At 40.5% G+C, this 13,194-nt stretch overlaps 1 protein-coding gene across 1 annotated transcript in view; it reads left to right on the top strand.

Annotated features, from left to right (window-relative positions):
- Positions 1–779: 779 nt before the first annotated feature.
- The window catches only part of SEC61A2 (Sec61 alpha 2 subunit (S. cerevisiae)), a gene marked incomplete at its 5' end in the record, with an annotated part of 14,537 nt that continues 2,122 nt past the window's right edge, over positions 780–13,194 (top strand). The window contains 7 exons of the mRNA XM_009078440.1: positions 780–895; positions 4,755–4,820; positions 6,605–6,683; positions 9,601–9,732; positions 9,871–9,980; positions 11,045–11,198; positions 12,027–12,187. Coding sequence (XP_009076688.1) covers positions 780–895; positions 4,755–4,820; positions 6,605–6,683; positions 9,601–9,732; positions 9,871–9,980; positions 11,045–11,198; positions 12,027–12,187 — 818 coding nt within the window. The remainder of the gene's footprint in view (positions 896–4,754; positions 4,821–6,604; positions 6,684–9,600; positions 9,733–9,870; positions 9,981–11,044; positions 11,199–12,026; positions 12,188–13,194) is intronic.

The following is a 13,194-nucleotide window of genomic DNA, read 5'->3' as shown; positions in this document are numbered from 1 at the left end:
CTATGTATTTATATCTTATATTTTTAAATTTTATAATAAAAAGTCTTATCTATTGCAAATACATGTTACTGACAGTGTCACAAATGCATTTTCTCTGAGGAGGAATCCATGGCTGTTTTCTCTCTCTCTCCAGATGTGTTGTGGCTGGGAATAACATCCCAAGTTTCGGAGGACAAATTCCCCACCAAGCACACACGCTTTGATTTTTATTTTTTAATTGATTTTTTCCCCTCCCTTGAAAAATAGCTCAAACTGTTGAGCTTCTCTGTGTTTTTAAAGGAGAAACTACATAGAAATGTGTCAAAAGTTAAAATCCCATGAAGTTCTGACTTAGGGGATTTGATTTTGGCTTTCAGTACATCTCTCTTCACAGTTTCTCCTTTAAATACACAGAAATAAGTGTTTCAGTGATTCAAATTACAATTTCTGAGCATAGTTTGGAGATTGAATTATTTTGTTGGCTAAATACATGTGTGAAACACAAGGCTCTAATCTCTTTTTGGTGTCAGTATCCTTTGCTTCTGGGTTTAACTAGCACAGACTGATACTAGGCCATTTATTTTTAGATGGGATACAATTTGGTTCACTTCTGGTGATATATCCAGTGCCACTTCTCCTCTTAAATTACTCCAGCTGTGCAAAAACAGGATGGGCCAAATCTGATGAGAACAAGAGTTCTCTGTCACAGTTTTGCCTCATTTCCAACTGCTTTAAGAGGGTATTGGGTTTCAGACAGTTTCATAAGATAAAGTTCTGTGAAGTTTTATAAATTCATAAAGGTTTTAATATCTTTTTTTCTTCTGTGTGTGTTTGTTTTTCTGGAACAGTAAAATTTTTAGAAGTTATTAAGCCATTCTGTGCAGTGTTACCTGAAATCCAGAAACCAGAAAGAAAGGTGAGTGCCACATCCTGCTCTTACTTTTACTGCCTCACAGATAAGAGAATGTTGTGATATTCTGGTCTGAGCTCCAGTTTCAATACAGCCAGTGGCCCTGGAGTAGGACATGGTGTTTGGAGGAGGGGGAACCCACATGAAGGTGAAAAATTACCATGATGATGAATTCTGAGCAGCCTTCTGATAAGTTGTTCCCCTTGGTGATTATGCTACCTAATTTTGGGGGTTTTAAATTATAACTCTAGACTTAGTTTTAGCTCCATGTGATTGTGTCTATTTTAATATATTAGAACAGAGTTTTCAACAGAGTTTTTTGCTGTGGATGCCCCTGTTGGCTTTGAGTACTAGTCACAACTCTGGGCTTTGAGCTGGCTTATGTATTACTTTGAAAGGGATTGTGATGTAATTCAGGAACCACAAATTCAGTTCTTCCTTTACCACAAAGTATTTCCTACTCCCATGGATGTGTTTCCCCTTGCTGAAGTGCTGTGGTGCAGTTCAGGTAGTTGCTCTCTGTTCACCTCCTGGATGTGACATGTCTCTTTGTTCTCAGATCAGGGAACTGAGCTCATTTACAGCTGAACTCTCTATTTGTCTAGCCCTAGAAACTCCTCTTACTTCTCAGCAGATTTTCTAGATTAAAGTTAGTTAATTTCTGCAGATCAGAGAGACCTGCCCTGTCCCAAAACAGCCCCAACCAAGCACCATTTCTTACTTCCAAAACTCCAAGTGAGCACATGTTGCCCAGTGACAAACATTCCAATTAGAGTAACAAATGAGATTAATATGCATTGTCACAACTTCCATGAGAATTCCTTAAGAGCTAAATGGTTTTTATATTCATAAAAGGCAGTGCTTAGCTGGGGACATGACACCATCTGAGACAATCCTCTTTTGTTGATGAGAGATTCCCAAAGGTTTGGTCTGGATGCAGAGATGTTTGTGCTGGTGACCACAGCTGAGCCTGCTGGATTGAATGGAAAGATAACAGTAAAAAACTGCTGACTATTCCTCTCTGGAATTGATGATTTAAAAGATTAGGATTTATCCCCTGGCTCTTTGCTCCATCTGTCTTACCTTGTTGGTTTCCAGTGTCTTCCAGTCTTGGGACAGGTTTCCAAACAAATTATTTAGGTCAGACAAAGGCATTTCCCGGGCACAAATGTCCAGAGCCAGACCCTGTGCCAAGCTCTGGGTGCACCAGGTCTGGGTGGCAGGTAACCATCCTTGTTTCTGCAGCAGTGAGCCTTGGTGCAATCTTTTGGTGCTGATTTATGGCACATCTGGGACTAGCTGGTTACATCCCATTTCTGTCTAGTGAAGTTGTGAGAAGAGGAAGTTGGAACAAATCTACAGATCCTGATGTTTCTGTAAAGGTCACTGACAGTTCTGATGCTTCTCTTGGGTATTTTTTTGTTTGTTTGTTTTATTCTTCCTGCTGTGCTATCTGCTAGAGGGGAAGAGGGGCTTGATCTGTGCTTGTCCTCCATCAGCAGATGAAGGATGCCCAGAGAGGTGCCAAGATTCCTGTCCTCTCTATTTGGGTCACTTTGTCTTTGCAGCTATCTAGGTCGCTGTCTAGACCCTGACTGCCAGTTGCCAGCTTTGTACAAATTTGAAGTGAAAATGTTATTGGAAACATCTTTCCTGGACTGAAGAGCCCTGTGACTGTTTCTAAGTTCCTTGCTTGTGTGTAGTTTACCAAGTGGCCTAGGTTATTCCATATAACTGTAATTCTGTGTAGTTTATTGCTTTCTTGCAGGCTGTCACTGGCTGACATGGTCAGTGATGAGTTTAGTGGGTTGGTGAAGGCCAGAGCAAGAAATTAAGGTAACTAAGTAGAAAAAGAGATCTGTTTTCTCTAGATGTGTCTTAATTGTTAAGTGATGTTTTGATTCAGATGGGCGCTCCCTGAATCACTTTGCCATTATTGCTGGTGAGGGAAGTAGTTTTTTTCTGCCTTCTGGGGAGTGTTGCTTTTGTTCTTTGGCCGACTTGATTAACAGAAGCAATTGCTACTCTTATAGTTAGTAGTATCAGTTCATCTTTCCCTTTTGCACACATTTTTCTAAGTAGAACACGCTGTTCAGAGCACCAACATGATGCTTAAGTCCCTTCATTTTCACATGATTTAAGCAAAATGTCAAAGGAAGAAAATGTCCAATTGAATCTGATCAGATGGTGAAATGTACTGTCCCTGTGCTCGTTAGCATTTGTGGCTGGAATATTCCAGTACCAGTCTGTATTTTGCTGTTCCTGGCATATGGATTTGGATGCTTCCTTTTTATTTTTTGTCTTCTTGACTCAGAGACTGTTTTCCTTGTAAACAACTGTGATTTGGGTGATGCAGAATTCCTCTAATGCTCATATTCACCACAGTTACAGGCAGAACCAGAGCAGTTCACCAATGCCTCTGAAGCCAAGGTTAACTGTGTGGCTGCAGAGATAATTTGGCTAAGCATTTTACTTAGCCTGTGCTTAAAACCTGAGTTATGGAGTTCAGACAGCACTTGGTAAAGTGGGTCAGCACTGCATAAAGTCTAACACAAGGTATTGTTTGGATTTATTTGCTGCTGTCACTGTTCTTCTTTTTATGACTTTGTACTGTAAGTATTTTTAGCATCTGTCCTCTTTTAAGAGCGAGGCAGTATCTGTAAATAAATTACTTGGACTATTTTGCTTCCCAGTAAGTGCATGGTTTCACTTACAAAGATGTAGACTACTTCTGGGTTTTCTTTCACTTGAGGAGCTGTGCTGCTGCTCCGTCAGTGTGCAGTTTCTCATTTGTGGGAGTTCAGTTCTTATAAAACCAGGCACTAATCCTTTTTCTTGTTACTTCTCTACAGGCAGATTCAGTGGTTGGAGGCAGAGAGCTCCAACCATTTCTTCTGTATCTGTCTGACATGTTAGTCCATGTCATGTTTGAGTAGCTGCTCTGCTCTTGTCTACAGTGAACACACTTATCCTAAGGTTTGCAGCCCGTGGAGGAGAGGTGGGAACCTGAACATAGCTCTGCTTCTTAGCTCTCTCTAGTCTCTTCAAGTGCATTTCTGTCTCGTGCTTTGAGTAATCCTCTGGTTCAGGCTTAAACCTTGTGATTCTTCTCTTCTTGCACCTGACACTAGTCACAGGTGCCTCAAATGTTGTGACCCTGAGATTCTCTTCAATGGATTAGTCATTGATGATCAGTGATCTGACATTCTTTTGAAAGAAATGTATACATCAATAAAAATACTTTGGAGGGAAACAACCTTGAAAAATTATTTTGTGGTCTGTATCCATGAACAGTGGTAAATTTAAGCTTCCTCTAACACCATTTGAAGAACTTAATTCTAAATATTTTGAACTGCTATCCAAAACTCGTGGTTCTTCTGGTTTTTATCACTTGACTTGACAGTAGTTAAACCTCTCTAAAAACTTACAGTGCTCTAGTTTAACAACTTCCAGCCTTACAAAACAGCCTCCAATCTGTCAGAGCCTGGAACACTAATCACTGAAGATAAGTTTTTTGCATTGATCTTTCATGTTCTTTCTGGTATGTCCATGATTTTAGCCATGCTGTTGCTTTCCTGTAAATACCCACTGCATTATACTCTGTATAAAAGTATCTCCTGCTGACTGAACATCACTGTGCTGTCTGCCAGATCTCACATGAGTTAGCTTTGACCACACAGAAGCTCATTGCTGTCTCTATAAAATCTAAAGTCATATTAAAAGTAAATTCTAGTGAGAAATGATGCCTCCTGATTCCTTATCCTCACTCTGAATTCTGAATGATACAGCAGCTTGTACTGATGTGAGAGTGCAGTGAAAGTTCTACACACAATGAACACATGAATCTCTGCAATCTCTCCTGTAGATCCAGTTCAGAGAGAAGGTGCTATGGACAGCCATCACACTCTTCATTTTCTTGGTCTGCTGCCAGGTAGGTATTGATGTTTTCTGCAGTCAGAAAATATGTGTCCTGCACATACAAAATACACCAGAAGTGTGAGAAGTTCCTGTTTTCAGTTTACCTACCAATTTCAATTATGTATTTTTATGCTTATGTATTTAAAGTTCAGTTAAAGAAACCTGATTCTCTGCAAAAGTCTTTAGGATTGATTATATGTTTTCAGAAACTAATGCTTTGATTTAGTCTAAGATACATAATGTTTTTTACTTGATATAAGGGTCTTATCAAATGCTGGTACTAGCTGTAGGGTGAACAGCTGAGCTAATTACTGAGCAGCATAAAAAACCTGGGCAACTGATGCATTGTTTACCCTCTGTTCAAAGCTACATTTAAATTTTACAATGACAAATGTGAAAATGAAATTAAAGTGATGCTTTTTACCCAGTTCCTCTTGAACAAGCTGATGGGTTGTAAAGATTGCAGAAGAATGTTTTTCCGAGGTGTTTCGGCTGGTATTTCAAACTTGATTTTTGTGAGACTATTGGGAAAGATATTAGCTAAAACCCTTCCAAAGTGTAGGTCTGTTTATTGTTCATAGTTGTAGGTGTTCTTAGAACTTGTGCTTGGGTTCTAAACAGATAGTGGTGGATTTTTTACTTTAAAGAATACTTAGACGTTGAAGAATATGAAAATATGGAAGATTTAAAATGACCTGTACATCTCTACAATGAGGCCTTTTAGGGTATCTTTATTGATGTGGCCATTCCAGACTGTACAGCAGTAGCTGAATAGTTTTTGTTTACAGTTCTGAAGGACTGTTTAAAGGCTGAAACACAGCTTTTATACCTGCCTGTGTTTTGGAAGGAGGAGATGGGAATGATACTAGAGCTAGAAGAACATGCAGTTTATCTGTGTTTATTAGCAGCTGGATATATGCATAATAATGATTTTTTAATCTGTGTGAAAGATTATAGTAGTTGAATAAAGAAAGACAGGAAGCTGCACATGAGCCAGCAGTGTGCTCGGGTGGCCCAGAAGGCCAATGGCATCCTGGCCTGGCTCAGGAACAGTGTGGTCAGCAGGACCAGAGAGGTGATTCTGCCCCTGGACAGAATCTCTTCTCCCAGGCAACCAGCAGCAGGACAAGAGGGCACAGACTCAAGCTCTGCCAGGGGAGGGTTAGGTTGGATATTAGGAAGAGATTTTTTTATGGAGAGAGTGATGAGGCATTGGAATGTGCTGCCCAGCGAGGTGGTGGATTCACCATCCCATGAGGTTTTCAAGCTGAGACTGGATGTGGCACTTAGTGCTATGGTCTAGTAACCACAGCAGGGTTAGACTTGATGATCTTGGAGATCTTTTCCAACCCGTTTGATTCTATGATTCTGTGATTCTATGAAAGCAGATGATGCAGACTAGAGTTTTGAGGAATTGATCTCTAAGATTGCCTGGATTCCTAGTCTGCTCTTTTTGTGATCAGGAAGAGTCAATAGTGACATACAGAATATTGGAAGTTTTGTATGAACTCCTCTGACTTTGACAGTTCCATGTGGGATATTTCAAACCATATTCCCAGCTGTAGAATTTCAATGTTTAAACATCTTTTTAGGGGTTTCTGCTTTTCCCTGTAGAAGGGTCTTAGTTTAGTCCTCTGAGTCATACTCCTGTTGAAGGGTTACAGTAGATGGTCTCAGTACCTCTGGTATAATATAAAAAAGAAAATGCACTAAAGGATATTAAACAATGTCACAGCTGAATCATTGCACGTTAAGATTGTTGTGTTAATGAATGTTAATCGTGTGTATCTCTGACAGATCCCTTTGTTTGGAATCATGTCATCAGATTCCGCAGATCCCTTCTACTGGATGCGAGTGATTCTCGCATCAAACAGAGGTGAGATGTTATTCCTTTCCCTATTTTCTGTCGGGGTGAACAGACCAGGAGACAAACAGTTGGCTGTTAAATTTCAGACAACCCAGCTGGGATGTTGCAGCACTTTGTAAGGTTCTTAACACAGACATAGTTTCAACTGACTGGTAGTTGAGGAGTGCCATCATCTTACGCTGGGGAGGGGGTTTCTTTTGTCATGCAGATGAGATTAATCCTGATTGTCAAGTTTTGCCTTGATTCTGTTTAGAATTGCAGAACAGTCTCTTTCTGGTTAACAGAACTGTGAATCTTCTCTCCTGCCACTTGGGGACAGCACTAGTGTGCAGTGCAAGAGTGTTGACTAGAAAATATCTCACGTGTGCAAGGTGGTTACACCTCATAATAGTTTGGCAGTATTATAGGGGAGTAATTTCATAGGTGGGAAAGCTAAAGGCAGAGCTGATTAGGCTTAGAGTTCAGCAAAGCCAAACTAACTTACTTGAGGATAGACAAGTGGATCCCAGGCAAATGTGGAAGACTAGTTCGAAGACTCAGTTTGAATCAGTTTGAAGACTCAGATCAGTGCTAGAAGTCTGAAACTTGAGATGGGTGACCTGACACTCATGACTCTAAATGAGAACACTGATCTCATCTGTATCCTGGAAAATTGGCTAGAAGCAAGAAAATCAGTGGAACATTCTAATGTGAAGGTACTATTTATTTAGGAATGGCAAATTTTGTCACACCAGTGAAGATAATAAATTAAGGTAAATAAGTTATCTGCTTCAAACTCTGCTGCAGAATTTGCACATAGAATTGTGTCTCCCTAGCAGTTTATGATACTGTGATATGCTGTGCTCTGCCCAGAATGGCAACAGTGGCCAAGTAAATACTAGAGAGAATGTGAAGGCAGTAAAAAGCAGGAGTGGTAAGTGAATTTTCACTTAAGTCAGCTGACAAGTCATTGGAGGATGTGAGGTAAATGCTAAAGTTTTTGACATCCTAATTTTCATACTCTTGGAGGAGTAGAGATTTCCATGAGAGGTGGTATAATATTTAACCTGTAGGCTGTAGGTTACAAGTATGAGAGAACCAAATCATAATAATGACTTTCATGCTTTCACATGTTACATTTTGATAGCAGGGGAAACACAAAAAAAAAAAAAAGAAAAATAATTGTGCAACAATGCTTAAAGTTTCTAAAAATTAGAGCTGGAAGGAGGACTCTGGTAGTTAGGCAGCAATAAAAACAAGAGGCTAAAACAGGGGAGGTGCTTGAAACCCTTTGTGAAATTCAGATTACTTATTAAAGGCTCTTCAGGAAATTAAACTGTTGTGGAATAAGAGGGAAGACCTAATGGCTTAAGAACTGGGTGAAAAGATCAGAAGAAATGTCTGAACAAATCTGGAGGGTGCCACAAATCAAATATTTCTATTTCCTTTCATCTTCCTTGTGGCCTTGCAGACCATGCTCCCCCTGTCCCTGCTTCTCATTGAGACTTCACAAGTCTGCAGTGGCTAAAGAGTTGTTCATTAATATTTTTCTGGGTAATTTATTTTGTGATGGAACACGACTGTGTTGCAGATTGGAGCAGAGTTGCACTTCAGTGTGCAGAATTGAAAAGGATTGTGAGCTGATTCTCTTAGATCTCTGTGGTGGATATTGTGACTTAACATGATTAAAAAATATGCATTATTTGGGTCCTTTAAGTGGCCAAGTATGAGATGGTGATGAACTAATTGATATGGCTTTATTACATATCAAACTTGTAAAATGTGTTGCTACCCAAAATTTTGTCATTAAGGTTCTAGCTTGGGAAATGTGGAAAGTTTGACCACTTGGTAGTTCTAGTTTCTTAATTTTCATCCACATTTTAAACATTTTAGTTTTGTAAGCTTTCAGCATCTTCAGATATGAGAAAATTTTCTGGTATTAGCTGAAGGACAACTTAAATTTCAAGAAGTAATCTCCTTGGAATGCTGTTGCTGCAGAAAGATGACATGGAAGAATGATTCTGTGTTGAGAGGGGACACAATATTGAGCTGTTTTCCCTTATCAGCTGCTTTGTGTCCATTCAGCTCTGCTCCTATGCCACATCCTGATGTAACTCCAGCAGGTGTCAGTACTAGCACAAGGCCTCGCTGAGAATATTTCTAAATTAGAGTGTCAGATGATTGTTCTGAGGCTGCAGGTGCTTCAGTCTGAGGCTGCCAGCAAGGTGAGTGATGCCCCAGTTCTATTACACCAGATGAAGCGATTGGGAAGGAGCACCAGGCAGGTTTTCTGGAAGATCACAGAATATACACATCTGTGCTGCAGCTCTAGTGTTCTGTGAAGTTTTATCTCCTTGTTTGACTTGTACACATTTGATACTTCAGTGACATTGTGCCAGTGAGTTGGCAGAGTAAGAGCCTCTTAATGACAGTCTTTGCTTTGTTAAGAACTAGTTTAATCCCAAACTTCTGTGCTCTTAACTAGTGATTCTAAGGGTATCATTATCAGCTAGTGTGGGTCTGCAGCATCTCTCTTGTGGCCTGCAGAAATAAACTTTTGAACAATGTGGTAGTTGAAGCACTTCCAGCATAAACAACCTGGGACAAGATATTGTCCAGTGAGAGGTTCCTTGAGGGTTTGCCAAACAGCTGAACTTCAGTGGCATTGACCATTAGCATTAATGTGGTTCCACAGAAGTCTTTGAAATTAAAAGCTGCATAGGTTTTTCATGTTGCCTTCAAAATGACAGTGTTAACTCAGCAGCTTTCTTTGTGAGGGGGTACCTGTCTGTGTTTGGCACATCTGTACTGGGATGTACATGTTTGGCACATTATGAAAAACAATCTTTATAGGTCAGAAACCTTTCAAGAGACCTAATTCCTCCAAGTATAATTCTTTAGGAGAGGTGTTTGAATGGCAGTGGTATTAATTTTTCTTCCTCTTTAGGCACTTTGATGGAATTGGGTATCTCCCCCATCGTGACATCAGGTTTGATCATGCAGCTGCTAGCAGGAGCGAAGATCATTGAAGTTGGTGATACTCCGAAAGACAGAGCCTTGTTCAATGGAGCTCAGAAATGTAAGCACTGTTCCAATTCAAACTGCTGAGCATATTTTTATTCTTGGGAAAGCAGCTAAATGATACTAGGTATGAGATTTCTTTGGGAGGTGAATTCAGCAGATTTTTTTAAAGGAATTTCTTTCTCTCTTGTTTTAGTATTTGGGATGATTATTACCATTGGGCAAGCCATTGTGTATGTTATGACTGGAATGTATGGAGATCCTGCTGAGATGGGTGCTGGAATTTGTCTTCTTATTATAATTCAGGTTTGTAACAAGCTATTTTACCAGGGAAGTGATTGTTCCCCTGTACTCAGCACTGGTGAGGACAAACCTTGAATCCTGTGCTCAGTTCTGGGCCCCTCAGGTCAGGAGGGACATTGAGGTGCTGGAGCAGGTCCAGAGAAGAGCAATGAGGCTGGTGAAGGGACTGGAGCACAAGTGCCATGAGGAGAGGCTGAGGGAGCTGGGGGTGTTCAGCCTGGAGAAGAGGAGGTGAGGGTTGGTCTCTTCTCCCAGGCAACCAGCAGGAGGACAAGAGGGCACAGACTCAAGCTCTGCCAGGGGAGGGTTAGGTTGGATATTAGGAAGAGATTTTTTACAGAGAGATTGCTCAGGCATTGGAATGTGCTGCCCTGGGAGGTGGTGGATTCACCATCCCTGGGGGTTTATAATCTGAGACTGGATGTGGCACTTAGTGCCATGGTCTAGTAACCATGGTAGGGTTGGACTCGATGATCTTGGAGGTCTTTTCCAACCTGGTTGATTCTAGGATTCTGTGATTTTGTGTACAACTGAGACTGGTCAGATAAAGTATAGCTGGAAGGAAAAATCTTCGCATGTCTGGTTGCCTTTATTTATTTTTAATGCTATAAAGTATCATCCTTATATCTGTCTAGATATGAGAAACTCTACTCCACAAAGGAGGAGAGAGCTGGGACAGTTAGTATCAAAAGTATTTCAGGCAGGAGTGGCTGCTCAACTCAAAGTACAGGAATTAGTGGACTGTGTTCAGTGCGTGAAGAACTTGTCACGAAGCAACACAGCCACAGCCTTGAGATTTACCCCTAGAATAAAGCAGTAAATGCAGACACTGAAACCTTTTGTGCTCACTGAGTAATCTGTTTGCTCCCTCTGTGTTGAACAGCTTGTTGCCAGGTGAGGTGTGCAGGCGTTGGCACGTGGGAGGGCGGAAATACTGCAGGGATGATATTTGGATGAAAAACTTGGTGTTATCACTCTCCAACATGAGGAAAATACTGAAGCAGGGAATTAATTCACAGTTCTTGTATTATTCTTCTTTCTGCTCAGTTTTGTTTCTTTTCCCACAGCTGTTTGTTGCTGGTTTGATTGTGTTGCTGCTAGATGAGTTGCTACAGAAAGGTTATGGCTTGGGGTCTGGGATTTCCCTGTTTATTGCTACCAATATCTGTGAAACCATTGTCTGGAAAGCTTTCAGTCCCACTACCATCAACACTGGCAGAGGTATGTGTGCTGTTACAGTCTTGTGTTGCCTGCCTTATGTGAAGATTAATAACTTACAAGTTTCCCTTTGCTGATTTGAGTTGCAGCAGTTAAACTGGACTGGAATCACCTTCAATGAAGATTTTTGGATTTCCAAACTGAAATAGTCTTGGTTTAGCATCATCTAGTCCATAGAAATAGAGAAGATAAGAAGTGCTATATGATCCAACTGTTGTTTGTGGCTATGGGATACTTTTGGAGTTGGTGCCTCTGAATTACTTTAAGCTGGTTTGAATCTTCAGGGGCTGAAATCTCTTCAGTCCTCAGCCAGTCTTTGACAACATCTGGTTGTGTGAGGCCCCTAAAATACCATTTTAAAATGCACAGAATTGCAAAGGGAAGGGACCCACAAGGATCATTAAGTCCAGCTTTTGGCCCTGCACAGGACATCCCTGTTTTCATCAAGAAATTAGCTAGTTGAATGCATTCATTTGCAATCCTGAGCCATGGTTTTAGTTTGCTTTCATATTCACCTGATCTTTAGTAGTATTGCATTTTAATACTGCTTTTCTAAAGCTGTGTACATCCTCATGTTGTTTCTTCCTTCTGATCATCCTGCTCCCCCAGAAAAGAAAGAAAAAGAGTATTCTACCATGTGGGGTTTTTTTAACCAGCAAGTGTTTAGGTAGATTATTCTCCAGTCTAAAAGCAGAATCCTGTATTGTGATATATTTCATGTCCTATTGTACCAGACTTTGTATGTGTCATTCTTAAAATTTCCAATAGAAAGGCACTATTTTTAAAATGTTTTTAATTTGGAGATTGAAATTGCTGTTTTGCTTCCTGCAGGAACAGAGTTTGAGGGTGCTGTGATTGCACTGTTCCACCTCCTGGCCACACGAACCGACAAAGTCCGAGCCCTGCGCGAGGCTTTCTACCGGCAGAATCTGCCCAATCTCATGAACCTGATTGCCACAGTGTTTGTGTTTGCTGTGGTCATATATTTCCAGGTAAAGTGAGCAATTCCTCCTAGTAGCTCTGCACAGGTGCAAGTGCATATGGACCCTGGACAGTGCAGTCATTGGGAAAAGATGTGAAAGTTAACTGAAAAATCTTAGCTTTAAGCAAAGAATTCTTTTAAATCCAATACTGTTATGTCAGTAACACACCTCTGTGACAGCACAGCTGCTGAATTTCAGAGCCTGGCAACTGGTACTCAGTGTGTGCTCTCACACTCCTTCAAATGCCATACACACTGTGAGTGTATTTGTACTGAAAATGGATTCAGGAGCTGCACTCACACCAATGATATGTTTGACCTAAAAGAGTACTTTTGGCGAGAGCTGAAGAATCTTGCTTCTCTGGTGTGTGTGACATAGATTGCTTCTAGAAAACAACTCTGTAATTAATGCATAGCTTACTGCTTTTCCACTTAGCTCCTGTTTCCTTTTTTTCCACTTAGCTCCTGTTTCCTTTTCAATTAAAGTATTTACTAAAGTGGACACTAAAGGAGCTTCCACACTGAGATTTCTGTTATTTGGATGTGCATGGCTAAATTGTGATTTTGAATTGGTTTTTAAAGTTGAGTCTGAGTCCTAGCAAAAAAACCCAACAGCAAGAAACCCCAAAACCCCCTGAATTATCAGGTTTTGAAGCCCATGTGGTTTTCCTTGGGTGTACTCAGAGAGGAACTTCCAGAAAACAGAAGACTGGGCTTACTACACAAGAGCCTGCAGGCAACTGGCTAGTTCAGTTAAAGCCATTAAAGGCTTTTGTCAACTCCTGTTCTATAAAGTGTATTTTAGGGATCATTTAGCAGATGAGAAATAATGTTTGTGTAAAAGGAATATGATACATCCAAGTAGTAACACTTCAAGATCCTTATATTTTGTAATCTGGACAGTAACAGAAAGCCTTGGGCTTTACTGTCTCAGACCTTGCACTCCCTGTTTATCTAGCAAGAACTCCTTGGTCAAGGAGTAGCTTTGAAGCATACTGGGAATACCTTCTGTCTGGA

The sequence above is a fragment of the Acanthisitta chloris genome, unplaced genomic scaffold (genome assembly GCF_000695815.1).
Source record: "Acanthisitta chloris isolate BGI_N310 unplaced genomic scaffold, ASM69581v1 scaffold17077, whole genome shotgun sequence".
In the NCBI taxonomy this organism is placed as follows: domain Eukaryota; kingdom Metazoa; phylum Chordata; class Aves; order Passeriformes; family Acanthisittidae; genus Acanthisitta; species Acanthisitta chloris.
The sequence above is the reverse complement of the archived record's forward strand: the minus strand, read 5'-3'. Positions and strand labels throughout refer to the sequence as shown.